The sequence below is a fragment of the Pleurodeles waltl genome, chromosome 3_1 (assembly GCF_031143425.1).
Source record: "Pleurodeles waltl isolate 20211129_DDA chromosome 3_1, aPleWal1.hap1.20221129, whole genome shotgun sequence".
Lineage (NCBI taxonomy): Eukaryota > Metazoa > Chordata > Amphibia > Caudata > Salamandridae > Pleurodeles > Pleurodeles waltl.
In genome coordinates, this window is record NC_090440.1 from 761,168,440 (window position 1) to 761,192,226 (window position 23,787).

Below are 23,787 nucleotides of genomic sequence, written 5' to 3' on the forward strand. Positions count from 1 at the left end.
CAGCTGCACCCCCGCCACAGCCATTTGGAGATCCCCGCCGGCCCAGCGGGGATCACGGCCGCAACATAGGAGCCGGCGGTGTTGCGGCCGTGCGACGGGTGCAGTTGCACCCTTCGCGCTTTTCACTGTCTGCATAGCAGACAGTGAAAAGCTGCATGGGGCCCTGTCAGGGGGCCCCTGCACTGCCCATGCCAGTGGCATGGGCAGTGCAGGGGCCCCACGACTCCCCGTTCCGCCATCCTTTTCCTAGCGGTGCAAACCGCCAGAAAAAGGCTGGCGGTCGGGGACTCGTAATCCCCTGGGCAGCGCTGCCCTGGCGGAATATCACCGCCGGGGCAAAAGTGGCGGAATACCGCCGGCCCCGGCAGTGCGACCGCAGCGCTTCCGCCGCGGTCGTAATCCGCCTGGAAGCACCGCCAGCCTGTTGGCGGTGCTTCTGTCATTTTAGCCCTGGCGGTCTCGGACCGCCAGGGTCAAAATGACCCCCAGTATCTAGCTGTAGATTCCTTACCTTTGAATTCTGTCCAGACATCAGACTGGATCCCCAAGATGTTAGTGAGGAGTAGCTCTGCGCACTGGTAGGTAGTGTTAATCGGCTATGCGCATTAACAGAGGTAAGTAACTGATCCAGTTTGTCATATTTTCACAGATTTTGATACAGCTATATGAATTTTTTTGCCTTGCAACATTTCAGAAGATGACTATACACAACAATAATTCTTACTTCAAATATGTTTCTTGTGCAGATTCTTGAACCTCGTTTTAATGCTGACACACTGGCCATGCTTCTTAACATTCCACCCCAGAAGACCTTATTGAGGCGGCACCTCACTACTAACTTCCATATGTTAATTGGTGCAGAGGCCAAGCAGGAAAAAAGAGAAATAGTTGAATGTGCAACCTACGCACCATTGACCACGACAGCTAAAGTTCGGGTATGTTATGTAGTTCAAAATCACTACATTTGTTTCTATTAACCATAATTGTATGGGGAACTGGATATTCTGTATTACTGTTAATTTTGTTTTATAATATATTTGTATCCCCTGTATCACTTTGTGGTACGTGAATGATATACATAAAATAAAATAATGGCCATGATTCTGACTTCTGTAAACAACAAATGGTTGTATGATGGATTCACGCCTGAACCATTCATGTCTTAAGAACGTGGTCTTTTAGGATCGAAAGTGATAATAAAACTTTTTGGTACAATAAAAGTTGCACCATCTTGTAGCCCCTGCTAGACTTGTTTGCTGATGCAGGTATGTTGTTAAATTCCACCATGTTTACCATAGCCAGATCAAGAGCATGCCTACATGTCAAGGTATATAGCTTATCAGTGAACTTCACAAAGTCAGTTGTGTTATTTACCATTGTGGCACTGTCGAGACAATAAAATAAGGACAAGGGGAAGCAAAGTGTGTTTCACAGTTTTTCTTTTTCCAAGAATTGGTAGTTGCGACAACCTAGCGCCATCTATGGCGAGGAGAGCCATGAGACAAGATGACTGCCATTATCCACTTTGTCTCTATGGGCAAAAAAAGGCTGCTGTGGCCATCACACTTGGCCAAAACATATAACATCAAGATCAGAAGATAAGAAAAGCTCAGGGTATCGGTATCTGACCAGAAGCACAGACACATCTGAGCGACATGCATTTTAGTTATAACTTGTTAGGAACCTATGTAGAGTACAAAAATGACACAGTACACAGAATTAAAACAAAACTGGCGCAGGAAAAACAATTTACCATTCCAACATGGTCATCAAAAATAAGTTATCTGGAAAGAGGGTACTTTTTGAGCAGAACAGGTCACTTCGAAAATGGCCCGAGTTAGATTCAGATGCTTTCCGCAACAATGCTTCTTTAAGGTGAGCCAAACTCTTTTTAACTAGTAGTCAACCTTGTTTGAAAAGTTAACTAATTGAAAAATGAAATAATCCTGGGCACTATAAGCTCTTTGACATGATTTATGAAGACGGTAATTCCAAAAGCTGCTGCTCGGCTCACATAATTTCTTTGTTTAATTCATTACACTGAAATTAAATCCAGTTATGCAATAAAGTCATTTGGTATGCAGAAGCACATGCTTTTTATATGTAATGTTCAAGGGAGAAATCTGGTAAGTCAATACGATTAGAAATCAGGGCTAGCAATATTACGTAAGCTCTAGTCTTGACTGTGATTCCCATAGATGCAAATTAAACACTGGTTAAATATTCGCATTACAGTGTCAGAAAGGTGCAAAATTAAGTTTGTTGGTTTTTTTCTTTTTAATTGTAATTGAACAAGGAAAAAATTGAAGAGTTTAATAGTTAAAACGTAGAATTTCAGTTTATCATATAAATATGTTCAGCAGCACACTTATCAGTTTATTACATTCACCTAAGCTGATATATATGGAAACTAGAAATGTATTTTATCAATCGTTTTATGTAATGCTGTAGTTGAGGAAATGTATTTTAAAACTTTCTTTACATTTTTTAAAGTAAAGGAGGCAGTGCATTATTAGGGTGGTAAGTCAAGCAAAGCTTGTTTTGTGGCATTGCAATATGAATCAAATATACATTGTGAAAGCTGTGCGAGATGCCAAAAGATTGTCAGACTTTTTAAACTCTGCATGGGCAAGGCAGAGGATGCATCCTTTGCATGGAGTACCTAGATGCCATTTGGACGTCCACAGTCCTACTCAGAGAATCTTATAGTTGCATTCTAAGACAAGATGAAGGGATTTCAATGGCGTAATGCTTGCAGTCTGCATGATGGAAAGAATCATTTATGCAAGAGACCAAGGAGATAGATGATTCTATTATGTGGTGCTGAGCATGAGTAGAAGTGAAATTATTTGAGCACATCATGTGCAACACAACACTGGTGACTTGAACTGACAACTCAACCATGATGCATTAGATCTGGAATCAAAGAACACTACTCAAAAGAAAGGCAGTATTTATGTCTCTTTGATATATAGAAGAATGTGCATCTGCAAGCAGAACTCTCCTTCTAGCTTGTAAATTGAACACAAGAACCAAATTAATTGCCCAATTCTTCTTCCCAGTTGATTTTAGTAACAGAGGCCAGGCGACTTGGTGGGCACCTTGCTTTCTGAGCTTATTGTTGTATTGACAGTTGACCCTCAGGTAAACATATAGCTAATTACTTCTGGTTATAATTTTGTGGTGCCAGACATTCATTGTACCGTCTTGATGATGATCTTGACATTTTATGCAGATCTAAACTTTGTCGACTAAAGCACTCTAACCCCCTTCCTTTAAATATATGAAATGTAATACAGGGTGCAACAGAGTTCTTCTTTAAATGGAATTTGTGACTAGATTGTGATGGCTCGTCACTTTCCTTTTGCCTGTATGCTGTGTACCTGTACAAAGGGCATTACTCTTACTGCTAATCCTTGGTATTAATAAATTGATGATTGATGTTTGTATATATATATTTGATTGAATGTTTCCTGGGTTAAAATTGTTTCCCCAGTGTACTGGTTGAGATTTAGTTTATGCTTAGGGGCCCCTGTTCCTGACAGCGTATTATTACCACTGGTCCCTAATCATCCTTGAGTTTCCCTTGTCTTTTTAGAACAGTGAAAGGAATATAAAACAAACACCAGGGGAGCCATTCACAGTCATATGACCCTGGATGCTGAAAGGCACATTTGGTTTAGGAAGAAAAGCTTTCTAAATGTGCCACTTTCAAAATAGCAACTTAAAATCTGACTATACCTTTAAAGCTGATTTAACTTTACAGTTCAAATGAATGGAATAAGCATTTCTCTATCTGTTCCCAAACTGACATTATCACTTAAGTGTAATAAGGTAACCCAGTGTTAGTCTATGGGAGAGTTTTCCTTACAGAAGTAAACAAGTTTTCAGCGGCCCGGACAAGTACATCTTAGGTGAACGTGTACTACATTTTAAGTTCTATACACCCTACCTTTTGAGCCTTTAGGGACTACATTTGGGGTGACCCTAAGAGAATTTAAAAGGAATGTTTAGGCCTGGAAAAAGGTTTATTTTGTGAGGTTGGAATGGAAGTTTAAACCTGCACCACAGGCTGCACTGGCAGACCTGATACATGTTTTACAGTGCTACTTTAGTGGGTGGCACAGTGAGTATCATTTAAGTTGCATGTCCTAGGTATGTGTAGTACAATTTACTAAGGATTTATGAGTAAATTAAATATGCCAATTAGGTGTATGCTAATTTTACCATATGTAATGGAGAGAGCACTTATAATAACTTAGAATTTGCCCATGCCCTGGGGAGGTGGGGGTGCCCGGGGCTGAACATGTTCTGAAAGAGGGCCATATTCCCCTGATCTTTTTTGCAGTTGCCCCATGGAGGTGGTGGTCCCTGGGGCATGCCTAATGCCTAAGAGTTGGGTCGGTTTGGCCCCCCTCTTTAGTTAAAGGCACAGCCTCAGGAGGTGGTGCTCCCTGGGGCCTTAACCGGCCTTTGGAGGGGGGCCCTCCTCCACCATATTTTTGGCATGCTCCAGTGAGGAGGTGATCTCCATGGCCCAGAATGACCATGGGGAGGGGTGCCACACCCCTCCCAGATTATTAATATAAAAAATGCCCAGGGACTTGGCCCACCCAGAAGCCAAGTTTAAACATGTGCAGGAAACTGTGCTTGTTGTTTTTTTTTTTTTCAAAAAAATTCTCGTCTCCATGGAACCTCCTTGGTTTCATGTATTTTTTTTTTTTTTTAAGTACTTTTTTACCCTGGTGGGGTCACCTTGGCCACCAGGCCTAAGGAATAAAGGTATTCCTACTGTGCCCCGCCCCCCCCCTTTCTTTTTTTTTTTTTTTTAATACTTTTTATGTGTGACTAAGGTGAATCTGAGTTCCAAAATGGCCGCCAGCACCTCCTCGTCGAAGTGTTGGCAGCCAATCTGATATCAGCATGGGACTAGAAAGCTATATTTATTTTTCTTTTACTACCTCAAAAACTACTGATTTACACCAAATCACAAAAAGGGCTTTATTTGGACCAAGAGCTAGCTTTCTGCCAAACTTGATGTAATTAGGTCCAGATATTTGGGCTGTAGTCGTGTCTTAATGGAGAAAATGCGTTTTGGGATCCCCTCCCTGTTTCTCGACCCCCGCTTGAGGAATCACCCCGAAACTTTTAAGACAGCAGCTGAAGTGAGTGGCATACTAATTTAGAAGATTTTGTGAAGATTTGTCAAACAGCATCAAAGTTATTGGGAAAACAAGAACACTTTTCCTATGTAATTAGGGCCTAACGATAATTACCTGCTGGCGACCACAATAGGTAATATACGTATGTATGTATGGATGTATATATATGTTCGAAGGCATGTGTAGCGGCAGATACACATGCTGTGCATATATTCCGCCATCAAGTGTTGGGCCCGGAGTGTTACAAGTTGTTTTTCTTCAAAGAAGTCTTTTCTCGAGTCACAGGATTGAGTGACTCCTCCTCTCGGTAATAGTGCGCATGGGCATCGACTCCTTTGTTAGATTGTTTTCTTTCCGCTGTCAGGTTCGGACGTGTTTCCTCTCACTCCTAGACTTTCGATTCAGAAACTTTATATTAACTTTATTCTACCGTCGGTATTGTTTCGATAGAGTTTCCATCTGCAATCGAGCCAATAGTACCATTGGGGAACAAGAAAACACCTTTTCGGGATCTTGCGCCCTACTTGGGCTTGTTCAGGCCTACCACGCCATAACCTAATGGATCGGACTCCATTCCGATTCTGTCCTCGATGCCACGCTAAATTCCCTTATACTGATCAGAACGTGGTATGTAATCTTTGCCTCTCACTAGAACATCGAGAAGAAGATTGTGAAGCCTGTTGGTCGTTCCGGTCGAAAAAGACACTGCGTGACTGGAGAGCAAGAAAACTCGAGATGGCGTCAAAAGTATACAGAGTCCACCGATGCCATAGAGGAAGAGCAGACACAGACAGATGTTTCAATTAAGGACACAGCCTCTGAAGCAGACTCGAATGACGACAGCCAATTGATCACTGTGGCTAAGCATGTGAGTACACCTGCCCCTATGCCCACTACCAAAAGACCTATTAAGGCCTTGGGTGCACCACTGCCAGAAAGCCATGGTTCCACCCGAAAGAAAATTGTCGGCGACCGACCCGCGGGTTCGGTGCCAAAAAAGGCCAAGTCACCCCATCAACAGGCCACACCTGTTTCAGTGCCAGAGTCGAGCAAACACATTAAAAGCTCCACCTCTGAGCCGAGCTGATGTCCACACTCTTCGGAGTCAAAAATTCAATGTCCAGCTTCGGAGCCGAAATCACAGATGGTATCTTCGGGACTGAAAAATTGGGTACCATTTCGGAGCCGAAAAAATCCTTCTATACAGAAGAGACTGGACTTTCAAGCCGTTTAAAACACAGTTCAAAGACAATATCTGAAAAATCCTCCAAAAGCATAAAAACATCTGAATATCATTCTGAGGACACTAGACAAAGAAGGATACATATCCATAAGGAGACGGGGAAAATTATTGCTTCACCTCCTCCACAGACCAAGAGGTAGCTGGCGTTTTTAAGAGACTCTTGACACTGCTCCACCACCAGCGAAAATATTTAAAAAGAAAGGAGAAGCCATCACCTTTACAGCTTTCTCCACCACATTCGCCACAGCTTTCTTTCTCTCCACCACCTACTACCCCACCACCATTGCCCTCACCAACACATTCTCACACCTACTCATATGGAGATACAGTGGATACCTGGGACTTATATGACCCAAAGCCCATCCCATTGAATGACTGAGACCTCTATCCTTCCAAAACTTCACCACCAGAGGATAGTACGGTTTACACTCAGGTCATTTCTAAGGCAGCTGCATACCATGGAGTTAAGATGCATGCTGAACCATTGGAGGAGGATTATCTTTTTAACACATTGTCCTCCACTCACTCACGCTACTCGTGTTTACCAATGCTGCGTGGTATGCTTAGACATGCTGAAGTCATATTTAAGGAACCTGTCAAGGCTGGGGTTTTAACCCCAAGAATAGATTTTAAAAAATAAAGCCTGTGCCAACCGATCCAGTTTACATCACACAACAGGTACCACCAGACTCTATTGTAGTTAGTGCTGCAAGGAGAAGAGCCAGTGGCTAGTCTTCAGGGGATACTCCTCCCCTGACAAGGAAAGTAGAACGTTTGATGCATCTGGTAAAAGGGTAGCTACACAAGCAGCTAACCGATGGCATATTACCAATTCCCAAGCCCTGTTAGCAAGGTATGACAGGTCACACTGGGATGAAATGCAAGAATTCTTGCAATATTTGCCTGAAGAGCATCAGAAAAGAGCACAACAAATTGTTGAAAAGGGACAAGCAATCACTAATAATCAAATTAGATCTGCCCTCGATGCAGCTGATACTGCAGCTAGAAGTATCAACACTAGCATAACAATTCATAGACATGAATGGCTAAGATCCTCCGGGTTTAAACCCGAAATACAGCAGGCGGTGCTTAACATGCCTTTTGATAAGGAACATCTATTCGGACCTGAAGTTGACACGACTATAGAAAAAATCAGAAAGGACTCCGACACTGCAAAAGCCATGGGAGCCCTATATACCACACCTTATTGGGGTTCCTTTCCCAAACAGCAGTTTAGGGGAGGTTTCAAACACCAAACTACAGAGGCTTCCACCTCACAGCCTAAACAAACCCAGTAGTATTATCTAAGGGGATCATTTAGAGGCTCTTACAGAGGCCAACACTTTAGAGCCAGGGGAGAATGTAATACTTCAAAGAGTGTCCACTCCCCCAAAACAATGACTTCCTCAACATCCCACAATCCCACACATCTCCTGTGGGAGGAACACTGCAACAATTCCACTCTCACTTGCAAAATATCACCACAGATACAGTACTTTCAATTATCCGCAATGGGTACTGCCTAGAACTCATTTCTACTCCACCAAACATTCCCCCTTTCTCTCCCAGACTCTCCCCAGAACACAATGTTCTGCTAAAACAAGAGGTACAATCTCTATTACTAAAAGGAGCAATAGAAACAGATCCAATATCACACCAGAGAACAGAGTATATTCACTATATTTCCTGATACCAAAAAAGGATGGTACTCTCAGACCCATTCTAGATCTCAGACCTCTAAATCTATATATCCTGTCAGAACATTTTCACATGGTCACTCTACAGGACTTAATTCCCCTACTAAAAAAACAAGACTTCATGACTGCCTTGGATCTCAAAGATGCTTACTTTCATGTCCCTTTACATCCAGCTCATCGCAAATACCTAAGATTTGTAATAGATGGCAAACATTACCAATTCAAGGTACTTCCCTTCGGCATAACAACAGCACCAAGGGTTTTCACAAAATGTCGAGCTGTAGTAACAGCTCACTTCAGAAGACAACACATACATAACTTTCCTTATCTAGACGATTGGCTAATAAAATCAAGCAATATTATACAGTGCCAACAACACACTCAATGCACAATAGATACCCTACACACATTAGGGTTCACAATCAATTACCAGAAATCTCATCTTCATCCAGCACAGGTTCAACCGTACCTAGGTGCGATTCTTAGTACTCAAAAAGCATACCCAAATCCACAAAGGATTCAGGCTTTTCAAACCATCATATCACAGATACAGCCCAGTCAAACTTACACAGTAACATTTATCATGAAACTGTTGGGAATGATGGCATCATGCACAGCAATAGCACTGAATGCACGACTAAACATGAGACCACTGCAACAGTGTCTCTCACAACAATGGTCCCAAGCACAGGGTCCATTACAGGATCTAGTGTTGCTAGACCGCCAAACTCACAAATCTCTAAATGCTGAAATCACAACAACTTAATAAAAGGACAGTCATTTCAAGACCCTGTGCCTCAGACCATAATAACAACAGATTTGTCAATGTCAGGTTGGTGAGCTCATCTCAACAACCTAACCATACATGGGGAAAGGAATTCAACGCAATTTACTTACCACATAAACCATTTAGAATTGTTAGCTGTGTTTCTCGCCCTAAAATCTTTTCAACCTCTCCTCGGGCATAAAACAGTCTTAATAAAGACAGACAATATGACAACAATGTATTATCTGAAGAAACAGGGAGGAACACATTCATCTCAATTGGCCCTTCTAGCCCAAACAATATGGAAATTGGCGATTCACAATCAAATTTTCCTGCTAGCAGAATACATCCCAGGGATACACAACCAGCTAGCAGACCTATTAGGCAGGATGCAGCAACAAATACACGAATGGGAATTTAACTCACAGATACTTCAGCAGTACTTTCAAATGTGGGGAACACCAGACAGACCTTTTTGCAACAAGCGAAAACACAAAATGCGAAAACTTCGCATCCAGACACCCACACCCTCTGTCCCAGGGCAATGCTCTATGGATCAACTGGTCAGGGATATTTGCTCACGCTTTCCCTCTCTCCCATTAATTCCATTTCTGGTCAACAAACTTCGTCACACCTCTCTCACCATGATACTCATAGCTCTCACGTGGGCACGACAACACTGGTACACAACACTCCTAGATCTTTCAGTAGTACCCCATCACAACCTTCCAAACAGACCAGATCTGTTAACACAGAACAAGGGTCAAATCAGGCATCCCAATCACAGTGTCCTCAACTTAGTGATTTGGCTCCTGAAGTCATAGAATTTGGATATTTACACCTTCCGCTCTAAAACAAGCATGCAAACCTACAACTAGGCAATGCTATGCTAATAAGTGGAAACGGTTTGTTTACTACTGTCAGACCAAAAATATAGACTCCCTTAAAGCATCAATACAGGATATTGTATGCTACCTGCTTTGTTTGCAAAAAACAGATTTAGCTTTTTCCTCTATTAAGATTCAGCTTACTGATATATCAACGTACTTACAAACCATACAACATTCTTCTCTCTTCAGAGTCGCTGTCATAAACACCTTTATAAAAGCACTTAAGCGTATTATTCCACCAAGAACCCCACCAGTTCCTGCATGGAATCTCTATATTGTACTTACAAGATCAATGGGACCACCATTCGAGCTCACGCGTTCATGTGATATTCAATTTCTCACTTGGAAAGTTGCTTTCTTAGTAGCAATTACTTCATTAAGAAGAGTGAGTGAAATACAAGCATTCACTCTGGAGGAACCATTTTTCCAAGTACACAAACATAAAGTTGTACTTAGGACAAATCCAATATTCTTTCCAAAAGTAGTTTCTCCTTTTCACATTAACCAATCAGTGGAATTGCCAGTCTTCTTCCCACAGCCAGACTTAACTTCTGAAAGAGCTCTTCATACTCTTGATCTTAAAAGAGCTCTAATGTATTATGTTGATAGAACAAAAAAGTTTAGGAAAACTAAACAGCTTTTTGTAGCTTTCCAACAGCCACATAAAGTAAATCCTAATTCTAAACAAGGATTAGTTAGAAGGATTATAAAATGTTCTCAAACATGTTACATTAAAGCAAAAAGACAACTTTTGATAACTCCTAAAGCACATTCCGCTAGGAAAAAAGGTGCTTCCATGGTATTTTTACGAAACATACCAATTGCAGACATATGCAAAGCTGCTACATGATCCACACCACATACATTCACAAAACATTACTGTGTGGATGTAGTCTCAATGCAAGAGGCCAATGTTGGTCAAGCTGTACTTAAAACACTATATAAAACTACTCCAACCCCTAAAGGCTAGCCACTGCTTTCTTGGGAGAAGTACTGCTTTTTAGTCTATGCACAGCATGTGTATCTGCAGCTACACATGCCATTGAACGGAAAATGTCACTTACCGAGTGTACATCTGTTCGTGGCATGTAGTGCTGCAGATTCACATGCACCCTCTCTCCTCCCCGGAAGCCAGTAGTTGTTGCAGTATTTATTTGTACATATGTATATATATATATATATATTACATTTGCATGGACATCCTATTTACTTATTACATTTAGTTGGACATTTACATTCTTTTGCTCTATCACTCCTTCCTTTACCCTTCTGCGGGAAAACAATCTAACTACGGAGTCCATGCCCATGTGCACTATTACCGAGAGGAGGAGTCACTCAATCCCATGATTTGAGAAAATACTTCTTCGAAGAAAAACAACTTGTAACACACCAGGCCCAACACTAGATGGCAGAATATATGCACAGCATGTGAATCTGCAGCACTACATGCCACAAACAGATTTACACTGGGTAAGTGACATTTTCCAAATATATGTATATATATATGTATATATATATATATATATTAGAAATTGTGTTAAAATTAATCAATTCCTATAATTATAATAAATGGAAATTAACTAATTGAATGTAAAAATATTTTTTCAAAAGGCAACTGGAATAAGAAATAACTACTATCAGTGGAAATTAATAGTTTAGGGTGCTTGGGGGAGTTACCGTAATTAAAATAAACAAACTACCATCAAATTGAAGTTGTGGTTAGCATTGTTTACATTACCTTAACACGTTGAAAGTGTTGAAATTCACAAGTTCGTATTAGCTCTAAAATCAAAAACTTGCACAATGTCAATGCAAACTATAACATCAACACTAAGGGCCAGATGTAGCAAAGGGTTTTTCCCATTCTGTGTCAATGGGAAAATGTGTTCGTACATATGGCCCTAAATGTGATGCTCATGACTACATCCTTGATGTGACAGATGTGTTTGCAAATTACATAAATGATCTTTAGATGAGATTGCATTTTACATTTCCAATAACACTTATTGAGAGCATTGTGACTATAGTATTACCTATTGGTTTGAGTTGGTGTGGTTATTTAATGACATTGTGCATTTCGGTGTTGTTGCTTATTACTATACCAATTGTAAGGGTATAAGCATTGCATTTGATTTGCAAATTATGGTTTTTATGGCTGTTGTGTTGGTTATGGATTATGGAGCTAACCAGTCCTAACCATAACTATACTTTAACTTTTTCAGCAAATGTGTTTTTCTTTGATGATCTATTACACCCACATTCTATGAAAGTATTCTCTGCCATTGAGCACGGCCTTTGCCAATGCACTGTCAATCAATCAATCAATCAATCAATAATTTGTTAAGCACGCTACTCACCCGGTAGGGTCTCAAGGCGCTGGGGGTGGGGGGCGGGTGCTACTGCTCGAAGAGCCATTTTTTGAGGTGCTTTCTGAAGGCTAGGAGGTCCTGGGTCTTGTGTAGATTGGTGGGGAGGGAGTTCCATGTTTTGGCGGCGAGGTGGGAGAAGGATCTGCCGCCGGAGGTGGTGCGTTGGATGCGGGGACTGTTGCGAGGTCGGGATGTGGAAGTTAAGTCGTTCATTTAGATAGGGCGGTCCGGTGTCGTGGAGGGCTTTGTGAGCGTGGTTTAGGATTTTGAAGATGATCCTTTTGTTGATGGGCAGCCAGTGTAGGGATCTGAGGTGGGCGGAGATGTGCTCATGGCGAGGGAGGTTGAGGATGAGACGTGCAGTGGCGTTCTGGATACGCTGGAGTTTTCTCTGAAGCTTGGCTGTGGTCCCCACGTAGAGGGCATTACCGTAGCCCAGTCTGCTGCTGACGAGGGCGTGGGTGACCATTCTTCTGGTTTCTATTCGAATCCACTTGAAGGTCTTGCGTAGCATACAGAGGGTGTTGAAGCAAGAGGATGATATGGCATTGACTTGCTGAATCATGGAAAAGACGAGTCTAGTATGAAGCCGAGATTGCTGCGTGGGTGGTGGGTGTCGGGGCTGGTCCTAGAGTGGCAGGCCACCATGAGTTGTTCCATGCTGTCTTGTTGGGTCCGAAGATGATGATCTCGGTTTTTCCTGAGTTCAGTTTGAGGTGGCTTGCTGTCATCCAATTAGTGATGGCGAGGAGTCCGGCGTGGAGGTTGTTCTTGGTGGTAGAGGGGTTCCTCGTGAGGGAGAGGATGAGCTGGGTGTCATCGGCATAGGAAATGATGTTGAGGCCGTGGGGGCGGACGATGCTGGCGAGCGGAGCCATGTAGACATTGAAGAGGGTGGGGCTGAGTGATGATCCTTAGGGGACTCCACATATGGTCTTGGTGGCTTTAGACTGGAATGGAGGGAGGCAAACTCTTTGGGTTCTTTTGGAGTGGAAGGATGTGAGCCAGTCCAGGGCTTTGTGGCGTATTACGGCGTCTAAGAGGCATGTGCCAAGGTTTTGGTGGCATACGGTGTTGAAGGCTGCAGAGAGGTCGAGAAGAATGAGGGCAACGGTTTCACCCTTGTCAAGTCTGGTCCTGATGTCGTCAGTGCAGGCGATGAGGGCGGTCTCAGTGCTGTGGTTTTTGCGGAATCCAGACTGGGAGACGTTGAGTATGTTGTTGTCTTCCAGGAAGCAGGACAGTTGTTTGTTGACTATCTTCTCTATGACCTTTGTGGGGAAGGGAGGTAGAGAGATAGGTCGGTAGTTTGTGAGGTTTCAGGGTCTGCTTTGGGTTTTTTGAGCAAGGCGTTTACTTCGGCGTGTTTCCAAATATCTGGGAAGGTGGCAGTCTCGAAGGAGCTGTTGATGACGGACCGGAGCTAGGGAGCGATGATTTGGCTAGCCTTGTTGAAGATGTGGGGGCAAGGGTCTGTTGGAGAGCCTTAGTGGATGGAGCTCATGGTTTTGCTGGTTTCTTCATCATTTGTGGGGGTCCACGTGCTCAGTACGTTGGTGCGGCAGGGTGCTGTGGGGTTGGCTGCGTCGGTGGTGGTGATGGTGGGTGGAGGCGTTATGAAGCTTTCGTGTATGTCTGTGATCTTGTGGCGGAACTACCTGGAGAGGGAGTTGCAGAGGTCTTGCGAGTGCGGAGGGTCGATGGCGCAGGATTTGGGATTGGTGAGTTCTTTGATGATGGTGAAAAGTTCCTTGCTGTTGTGTGCATTGTTGTCTATGCGTTCTTTGTAGAAGGATCTTTTGGTGGTCCAGATGAGCTGGTGGTATTTGCGCATGGCTGATTTGAGGGCGGAGAAGTTGTTCACTGATGGTTCTTGGCGCCAGGCTTTCTCCGTTTTCCGGCATTCTCGTTTGGAGGTCTGAAGTTCTGCGGTGAACCAGGGAGCTGTCTTGTGCGAGTGTTGCTGTTTTTTTTGAGTGGAGCGAGGGAGTTTACCATCATTTGAGGTTGAGGGCGGTGGCGTTGGGGTCGTTGGTAATGGGTGGTGTAGATTGGGCGAGGTTGGAGATCAGTTGTTCCTTGGAGATCTTGTTCCACTTGCGGTGAGGGATAGGATGTTGTTGGTGGTGGGTGGTGGGCTTCAGGAAGGAGAAGTGGACGCAGTGGTGGTCAGCCCAATGGAGTTCGGTGGTGTGAGTGAAGGCGATGTGGCTGCTGGAGGAGAATATGGCGTCAAGCGTGTGTCTGGCTAAGTGGGTGGGCGAGGTGACCAGTTGCTTGAGGCCAAGGTGTGCGAGGTTGTCCAGCAAGGCAATGGAGTTGCAGTCGCTGGCGCTCTCCAGGTGGAAGTTTAGGTCGCCGAGGAGCAGGTAGTCCGTGGAGGCATGGGAGCTGATAGCATCGGCGATGGCGTCATAGAATAGGGGACGGGGGCCTGGTAGTCTGTAGACGAGGGTTCTCTCAAGGTGGTGTTAGCATTGATGTATATCTGAAAGTGTAAGTGCTCTGCGGCATCCACGGTGTCGTTGGTGTTGGTGGAAATCCTGATGGAATTTCTATGTATTATGGCGATTCCCCCTCCTGGTTTGTTGATACGGTCTCTTCGGGTGATTTTGTATCCCTCCGGGATGGCTATAGCAATGTCGGGTTCCGATGAGGGGTTCATCCATGTTTCAGTGAGGAAGGCGATGTCAGGAGAGACTGCCATGAGTAGGTCCCAAAGCTCGATGGCGTGCTTGTGGACGGAGCGGGTGTTGAGGAGGATGCAGCTGAGGTTGTTGGGGTGTTTGGTGTTTGTTGGCTTGAGTGCAGGAGAAGTGGCATGAGTGACATGCGAAAGGTCCTTGGGTGTGTCTGGGGTCAGCCTGGGCAGGCGGTGTGCCGAACGGGGTTGAGAGCGTGGAGCTCTGTGGTGGAGTAGAGGCATATGGGGACGTCGGAGGTGCGTGGACCAGGGGGACGGGTGCTGGGCGTGGTCCAGACGCGGACAGGCGCAGACGGGCTTGCCTTGGCATGCCAGCGGCACGCTCGCTGCGCGCAGCCTCCATTAAGAAGGGGAGGTGAGAGGTAGGAGCAGCTGGGAGGCGGAAGGGAGTGGCAAATGGGGGCATGAGGGGGTCGGGACCGCTGGGGACGCAGGGAGAGGGAAACTGGCAAGAGCAGAAAAAAAAAGTTACAAAGCGAAATCAGGCAAAAACCCAAAACGGGCAGAAACGAAGCCGAGCAGACACAGCAAATGGGCTAAAAAATTTGCACAGCAGTACAGGGAAAAACAGAATACAAAGGAAGTTAGTTGCAACCCTGACTCAGGACGAAGCCCTGAACCCATTGCACTACAGGTGGCCTTCTGTGTGTGCAGCATGGTTGCCTACAGGTTTGGCTTTTGTCTATGCAGGGTTCCACATGTCTGATTAGTGATCCTCTGTCTGGTTTGTAAACCCTTTGCTGCTTGCCGGCCCATAATGGACCTCCTGATGGGTTTGCAAACTTGGGACTACAAATCAGACCTTCGGCCAAACAAGTGTCCAAGAGGCATTGTCTTGAGGTTTGCAGACCGTGAGCCTGAGATTTTTTGTTTTCTTAATATTTGGATCAATGCTTGATTTCTGAAATATTAGTCTAGATATCTCTACCTTTTTCAAGCCCACCCAACAGATTTTTGTAAGCTAATTTCTCATAGAATACTGAGCAGATTTGCACAAACTATACAAAAGCACTTCCTTGAATATAGCTGGTTTCATGCAAAGTGTGGTGTAATTACGTCATTTGTTTCTGTAGTGGAGAACAAAGAATCTCATGGAGGTAAAACATATCCCTTTTTTACCCTCCTCCTATCCTTCTCTTCTGCCCTTTGACCCACTGCCTTCTTTACTAGACTGATCTTTATGAAACTTGACTTGTGGAACCCTGTTAGATGCTTTTGTCTTTTCTCTGTACCTCATTTATATTACCCCTGCTATTTGATAACATCACTAGATGGACGATGCCAAATTCCACAGAAATGGTGGATGAGTGGGCAAACCATAAACAGATTTAACCTTCCAATGATAAATAGCGTGTTACAGCTAAATATGAACTGTTATGGCCAGAGGTGTGGGCCCCGATTTCTAATGCTTTTCAAAATCAATGATAAAACAAATCACATAGTTATCTGGTTGGGTAAACTCTCTCATGGCAGACATAACAATGATAACTTTGGCCTGTTTTCCCTGCTGCCATAAGGAAATCTTCCAGCATATTTAAAAGCAGTGCTTAATTTGAGCAAGTGGTTATCAGTGGGGCCACCAGCACTTTTTTTAAGGGGGCTACAGGGGTCTGACACTTACTTTTCCTCATCAGACATTTCCCCAGCGCAGGAGAGGGAAAAAAACGTACAAACTGTAAAGAAAGTGGAAGAGAAAGATGGGAAAACCTTCACCAAGGGAGAAAGCAGAAGCCTGTAAGAGTGAGATAGAGGGGAGCACAGTGCCTGGCAGTGGATTAAAGAGGGCTGAGTTTGATTCAGGACTGTGCAGCCTTGTTATTCGCCGCACTGACATTTAATAGTGCCAGCAGCGGGTTTTTGAGCAGCGATTTGGGCGCCTTATTTTACAAATTAGGCACTGTTTATAAGAATAATAATATGCTTTTTTTTGTCAGAACTTTGTAATTTATTGCTGTTTTTATCATGCCCTTGCAGGACTCCCTAAAAAAACATATTTTGCCTAAAAAAACTATCTGTTGCCTACAAAGGACATATAGGCCCTTATTACGACCCTAGTGGTCTTAGGACCACCAGGGTCGTAGTGGTGGTCGTATCGCCACCAATGTGGTGGTCCGACAGCCACATTACGGCCATGGTGGTAGCGCCGCGGTCGGATCGCCAGCACTGCCACTTTTCTGCCATTTGAAGGGCTGGCAGTCCTAATCCGCCAGGGCAGCACTGCTCCCCTCTCCGCCAGCAGTTTCATGGTGGTAGCACCGCCATGAAACAGCTGGCGCGGACGGGGCACTTGCACTGCTCAAGCACTGGTGATGGGCAGTGCAGGGCCCCCCTGGCCAACCCCATCGCAATGTTCACTGTCTGTTTTGCAGACAATGAACATTACAACGGGTGCTAGTGCACCCTATGCACTACAGCATTGCCACCGCCGCTATTATGAGCCGGAGACTATGCTGTAGGTCGTTTCCCGCTGGGCCGGCGGGAAACTCGTAATAGGGCCCATGGGGAGGCGGCCGCACTGGCGGCAACCTGCCCGTCGGGACTTCGGCAGATGGGCCTTTCCGTCCGCCGAAGTCATAATCGACTCCAAAATGTTATGGACCCATTTGTTAATTACACCATTTAAATGTAGTCAGGATGGGGAAAAGATGAGGGGGAATTCCTGCTCCACTCCTGTTAAGTGAGTTGCAGGTAAAACTAGTATAGGAGAGGAGACTTCGGATATAAGATGTTGCCTGAACATGCCATGTGGGTGGTTACTATAAATGCCAAAGGCTCATGGCGGGCGAGCCAACACATTAACAGGGAGAGACGAATTAGAGTGAAGCAAGGGTCTGGCTTGGCTCATAAGAGTCTGCTCAGCTTTCAAGTGGTTTGCCCATCTCGGCCCTAGGGTTTCACTGGAGTTTGGTTTCATCGAGCAGTGTAGTTTGCATAGCTTTTAAGGAAAATGGTACATCAATTAAGGTTAAGCCGGTTTGCCACAAATTGCTTTCCTGTGCAATCACTTTCTTTATTTCAAGGAAGCAAGTGTTTTGTGAGTACTATAAAAACATGTTTTTATCAGACAAACGCAAAACATATTTCGTTCTCGCTTTATTTCAGCCAAAGAAGATTGGATTCTCTCATTTCAGCCATTTAAGGAAAAAGAAATTTGATGACTCTACGGACTATGTTTGCCCCATGGACTCTAGTCAAAACTCAACAAGTTGTACTCAGAAAGAATATGGAGGATTCAGAGGCCTTAACTCCATTTCTGATAACGAACTGGACAAGCTAGAGCAGGTGGGACACAAAAGTGATGCTGGCATCCTCATCTAGCACCCGCTCATCAACATCATCTCCTCATGCATTCCAATGCTTTCAAATAACAGCGTGCTGTCATGTAACATAAAATGCCTGCAACATCAGCATGGGTGTGTTGAAAATAAGCGAATAATGGATTCATGTTTGATGTGAAGAGTTTTTATATTTATATTGAGAATATCAGATTATATTTTTACCTCAATTCTGCTCAGCCACCATGACATTCTAAAAATGCAAAATATCAAAAGGGACTGTTACAAACTGTTCCGCACGTATTAAGAGAATGTACATGATTTTATTGTATTTTAGGATTTTAGCAATAATTACGTTTAACTTTTATCATTGCCACTTTATTTAAATTCTACAAGTGCAGAACCTTTATATGTATATATAGAATGAGACAATTTACGATAAATATTTGGTACCAAAGCAGTAAACAGTATTTTAATCTTGAGGTTATTTAACTGGATGATATATTTTTGAACCAATTATTAAAATGCATACTGTGCACCATTTGCACTGTGAAGACGAATCAGATAGACTTAGATGCAGGTAGCAATATATGTATAAATATGAATAACTAAATATTACGTTATTTAGTTTAGTTGCAAGTGTGCACATTGTCTATGTAAATGTATGCGTGTAAATATTTAATTGGATTTTGTTTTGAACATCTTGCATGTAAATAGGAACATAAAGCCAAACGACTAACACCAACAGCAAGAACATACTTTTCCTTGCATGGTGCAGTGTTACTTTTGAGTTTTCTCATTTGCCATCCAGACAGTGTGGGAGTCAAAAAGCAGCCAAATAACAATAAAAATAATTTCACATAGAAATATATGGTTCCACTCAGTTATATGTAACGCAAATTCATATAGTGTTCTAAATTACTGAAATATATTTTGCTGCATAATTTGTATTTTAAAAACATTTTACCTTTTTTATTGAATTGACATAATTTGCAATGATTTCGCTATTACCCACCATGAGATTTGAAAATGTTGCCTTAAGTTCAGATCTGAACACATCTTTCTTTCCGACCACCCACTTCACTCTAAGAGCTGCATTAGTTAGTACAAATTTACAATTCAAAGGAATATTTTAGTTGGTTGTTTTGGGGCATAACTTACAATCATGTACATGAAGTTATTTATTCAACCCACTAGTTGAGGTTTGGTATACAACATCAAAATAACATAGATTACTTATGTGTGATATCGCTTCAAGAGCTGCAAATGGGACTCACCTCTAAAATGCTTTAGCTTGATGTCAAACGCTTGCCTGTAGAATGCTTAAGCATGATATCCAATGCTGTCTTGCATGCTCTGGGGTAAGCTAGCATGAGTGGGAGCATTATCAAGCCTGTGGTCAAGTGTGTTATTGAGCAAGAATTTAAAAGTGACCATCATTTATCCTTTTGTGCCAGTTCCTACTGTTCTTGATTGAAGTAACATTCTGCTTTCAAAGTAGCCCTGAACTGTAAACCAAGAACATTTTGCTCTTTAATTTCCTTTCTGTATGTTCAGCTCTTAAGTTAAGTAAGAGGAATGGGTTGATTGCAAGGATAGTCATTATGGTTTTGAGCCAGTTCATCAGGTTCAAACTTGTTTTTACTACATTTCATATAGAGTCAGTTTCATAGGTAATCCCATGCATTTACTTTCTGATTCAAAGGGATACATGGACTACTTGAAAGAGGTGAGCCTCACAAAATAAAATATTTAGTATAAGAAGGGGAATTATACTGTTAAAGGATAGTTGTAAATGTACTGATGGTAGAATTATCAATAGGTAGTTAACCTAGCAGTAGTGACTCCAGTTCTATTAGTATTACCACTCCCAGAAGTTGTGGTTAGAGAAGCAATACGAGAAGTAGTGGTAATGGAGGCATGGTTTTGGGGTGTAATTGTGAATTGTGCTTCCAGGATACACACTTTATCCTGTGCTAACTGAACACTTGTAGACTATGGTAATGCACTTACCTGGTAGCCTTATTACTGTTTCTGAGGTGGTTTGGTTTCATAGGCAGAAAAGTGATAAAGCACAATTTTTGTCATTTCTAACATATCCTAGAACATTGGAATGTTGAGAGTTCTATTGAAGACAGTAGGCTATAAACATTGGTCAACTGCTGTCAACTTTCTAATGTCCTAATCTGCAGCCTTTGACACTCCCTCTCCCCTGCCTCTCTAGGATATGTGAATTGTGTAGTAGAATGAGAGAGGTAGAGACCGTGGAAGAGGATACACAGAGAAGCCCCCTCCATCCTCAATTAACTCTCAATTTCACTGAAACTTCAGAAGAACGGATGGGGGAATTATCCTCTGATTCTTTGTCTCCATCAGCTTTGCCAGATGTAGAAAAGCATTTCAGCAGAGCAGAGCAGAGGTAGAATCAGAGGATGGATTCAGCTTCCTTTCACAGCTCGTGCTGTGTATGTGTGACCTTTGGAGTGCCATGGCTCTGTATGTGTGATAGCAATTGTCAGGTTCACATAGTAAGAGCTGTGAAAGGCACTAAAGCTTTGAAGGTGCAACTCATTGTAAACCCCCTGTCTCTCCCAGGATGAATGTTTTACAATTAGAACATTTTGCCCTTGTGAAGCAGAATGTTTGAAAGGCCTCATGGGCCATAATGTTCCACTTCATTGTAATAGGCCCTCACTTTCATCTCAGGCTATAACACCTGTACGGGTCTTAAATCACCAGTATTGCATGCTATGGAAGCCTATGAGACTATATAAAGAAGTGTTTAAAATGGGTAATTATTTTCTGTTGTTTGTAGGTGAAAAGCAGTAACCTCCCTATGTAGTACATCAGCAAACAGATGCATGCTTTTGACCATCTCAATAAAACAATAGTACTGCAGAGGGTAGAGAAATAATTACTCAACTGTGAATGCCTATCAAACATTTTGCTCAGTGTCGAGGAGCATGGCCAGGCCAGCCAAGATTGCGGGTGCGAGTTACTAAGGCTCTGTCTGCCGGCAGCCATCCAGGCTGGTAGCATAGCAGGGAAGCTGCCGGTATGTGCAGCTAACCCTCTGGATCTCGCTCTCCCCTAGGACTCCTGATCTGCATCTAGGGCACCTAGCTGGGTGGGGCCTTCAAGCCTTGTGGCGGAGGGGCGTGGCAGCTGCCTCTGACTGCGGCGCCCCACTCTAAGGATGGGAGAGTGATGTTCACTCCTCAGCTCTTCCCCAGGACCTTAAAAGAGCATACCCCCACCAGGGCGTGAACAACGTGAGCAGCTCCCCGGAATGGCTCGGGGTGGGCTTACACCTCTGCAACAACCGCCCTGGGAGGTAACTGGCCCTGGGGTCCCCTCAGCAGGTAGACATGGGGGGGCCTGCCCCTGCACCCTGAACTGATCGGCATTTGACTTCCCCGCTTTGGTAGTACCATTAGAATACGCGGGGAGAACTATTCCCCGTTTTAACACTTCTTTATATAGTTTCATAGGCTGCCATAGCATGCAATACGGGTGATTTAAGGCCCCGCGACAGCCTTACATGGCGGCTACAGCCTAACGCCCGCCTCTGGGGAGAGGGTGTCGCTGTCCTCTCTATGGCCCTTGAGCTGGTTCCTGGGGCTTCACAGCAACAGCATCCTTCATCCAGCCCCTCACTGGCCCCCCCTCCGACTACTTTCTGTTTTAACATCCATGGTCCCACCTTAGGGTCCCCCCCCCTCCTTGTCCCGTGTGGAGATGTCTGGTGGCTCTCCCTCCTCACTCTCATGCCCCTGCTTCACTATAATCGAGGCGCATGAAGGGGATCATCAGTACATTGTGGACCAGTGAAACTCTGGATGTCTTCTCTGCCCCTTGCCTGTATCTACTCGGAGGACTTCAGCAACCCCTGTTCTTCTTTAACTTTACAGACCCCGAGTGACTCCTATTGCTAGCACAGTATCATATGACAGACCCCGATCGGCACCGTCAGAGTCCAGCAAGCAAGTCACTGGCCATGCTGTGAGACCCCGGGGAGGCTCTTGATTCCTGCCTCCGTCCACACTCAGGACCCGCTTTATATAGTGTTGTGCCTCCCTTGCAGCACCAGCGACACCGGTACATGTAGCGGGTGCCTCCTTTGTACCACCAGCAGCACCACCACCTGTAACATTCCCGCTACTCCCTTGCATCAACACTCCTTGGTCCTCCTGCTCAGCGCATAATGGCACTCTGAGCCTCACCTCACATTGCCATCAGTAGTCAGGTGTCACCACCAGCCTCATGCAGACTACACTCGATCACTAGCACCCCACCACCATCTTCAGCAAACTCACCCTCTATGGTCCCAGAAACTCAGTTGCCAGAAGACACACTATCGCTATCCACTTTGGACAAACTGGACAGGGCACTGGTGGCTGTAAAGCACTCGTGAGTCTCAATGGAGACCAGATTTGGGTCCTTGGCTGTGAAAATCAGCTTCCTGCACAACCAACGCAAACTTTCAGACAAAGTTCCTGTCGGTGAGAAAACACTTGCCAAGTCCAACAACTCGAGGACATGGCAGAAGCACTGGAGGGTCACTCCCGTAGGAGCAATATTCGTATCCTGGGGCTCCCGGAGGAGATTGAAGGTAGTGATCTTCTGGCATGTTTGGAGATTTGGCTCAAATCTTTCACCCAGTCATCGGCCCGCACCCTCTTCTTCTCTCTGGAAAGAGCCGATCTCGTTGAAGTCCGGCAGCCACCACCAGGGGACTTCCCACCCTATGCTGACTTAACTCTCAATCTATCATTCAATGATTTCTAAAGCACGGCTAATCACCTGTAGGGTCTCAAGGTACTGTTTGCAGGTGTGTTGCTCTGTTGAAAAGCCAGGTCTTGATGTCCTTCCTGATCTGCTTCAGTGATTTTTGAAAGGTAGCATGTTCCATGTCGGCCTGCAAGGTAGGAAAATGATCTTTCTCCTGCTGTGCTTTTCCGGATCTTGGAAATGGCTGTGAGGGTGACCTGGGACAAACGGAGTTGTCTGTTGGGTACGTAGAAAGCGAGGCAGTGGTTTAGGTATGCCGGTCTAATGTTCTGTTGTGTCTTGTAGGTTTGGATCAGGAGATTGTATGTGATGCGAGGTTGACTGGGAGCCAGTGTAGGTCTCTGAGGTGGGAAGAGATGTGCCTGTGTCGGGGATGTCCAGAATGAGTCTGGCTGCTTCGTTCTTGGTTCTTTGTAGTCTTGATTGTAGTTTCTTGGTGATGCTGGCATAGTGTGCATTGCGGTACTCTAGTTTGATGCTGACAAGTGCGTGGGTGACAGTTTTCCTTGTGTTGGAGGGGATCCACTTGAAGATGTTTCAAAGGAGTCGGAGGGTGTGGAAACATTTCAGGAATGGCAACGCTATCCTCTGTGCACCAGGCAGTCTGGCCTGCTCCAGGTAGAGGACAAAACCATCATGCTCTTTCCTGATTATACCTGAGCAGTCCAGCTCCAACCCTCCTCTTTCCTGGTCGTCAAGATGCATTTAAGTCAACTGGGGTAAAGCATTCGTTGTTGTTCCCAGCTCACTTCAAGATAGTGTCGGACGGCACAACTATCTTCTTTACAAACCATAAGGAAGCCTGGAGCTGGACTGACCAATTCCACAGAGAGTTGACACAGGCCCTCACCACAACTTCATTGGGCCCCCCAAAACCCCGTGGCTGGCGA

General features: G+C 44.3%; 1 protein-coding gene across 10 annotated transcripts in view; it reads left to right on the top strand.

Moving 5' to 3' along the window:
* Nucleotides 1-18,973, top strand: part of PPFIBP2 (PPFIA binding protein 2) — a 1,142,047-nt gene extending 1,123,074 nt beyond the window's left edge. For all 10 annotated transcript variants that reach the window (XM_069223551.1, XM_069223543.1, XM_069223546.1 and 7 more), the window contains 2 exons: nt 747-935; nt 17,934-18,973. In XM_069223551.1, the coding sequence (XP_069079652.1) occupies nt 747-935; nt 17,934-18,149 (405 nt within the window). In that variant the 3' untranslated portion in view covers nt 18,150-18,973. The remainder of the gene's footprint in view (nt 1-746; nt 936-17,933) is intronic.
* Nucleotides 18,974-23,787: the final 4,814 nt, after the last annotated feature.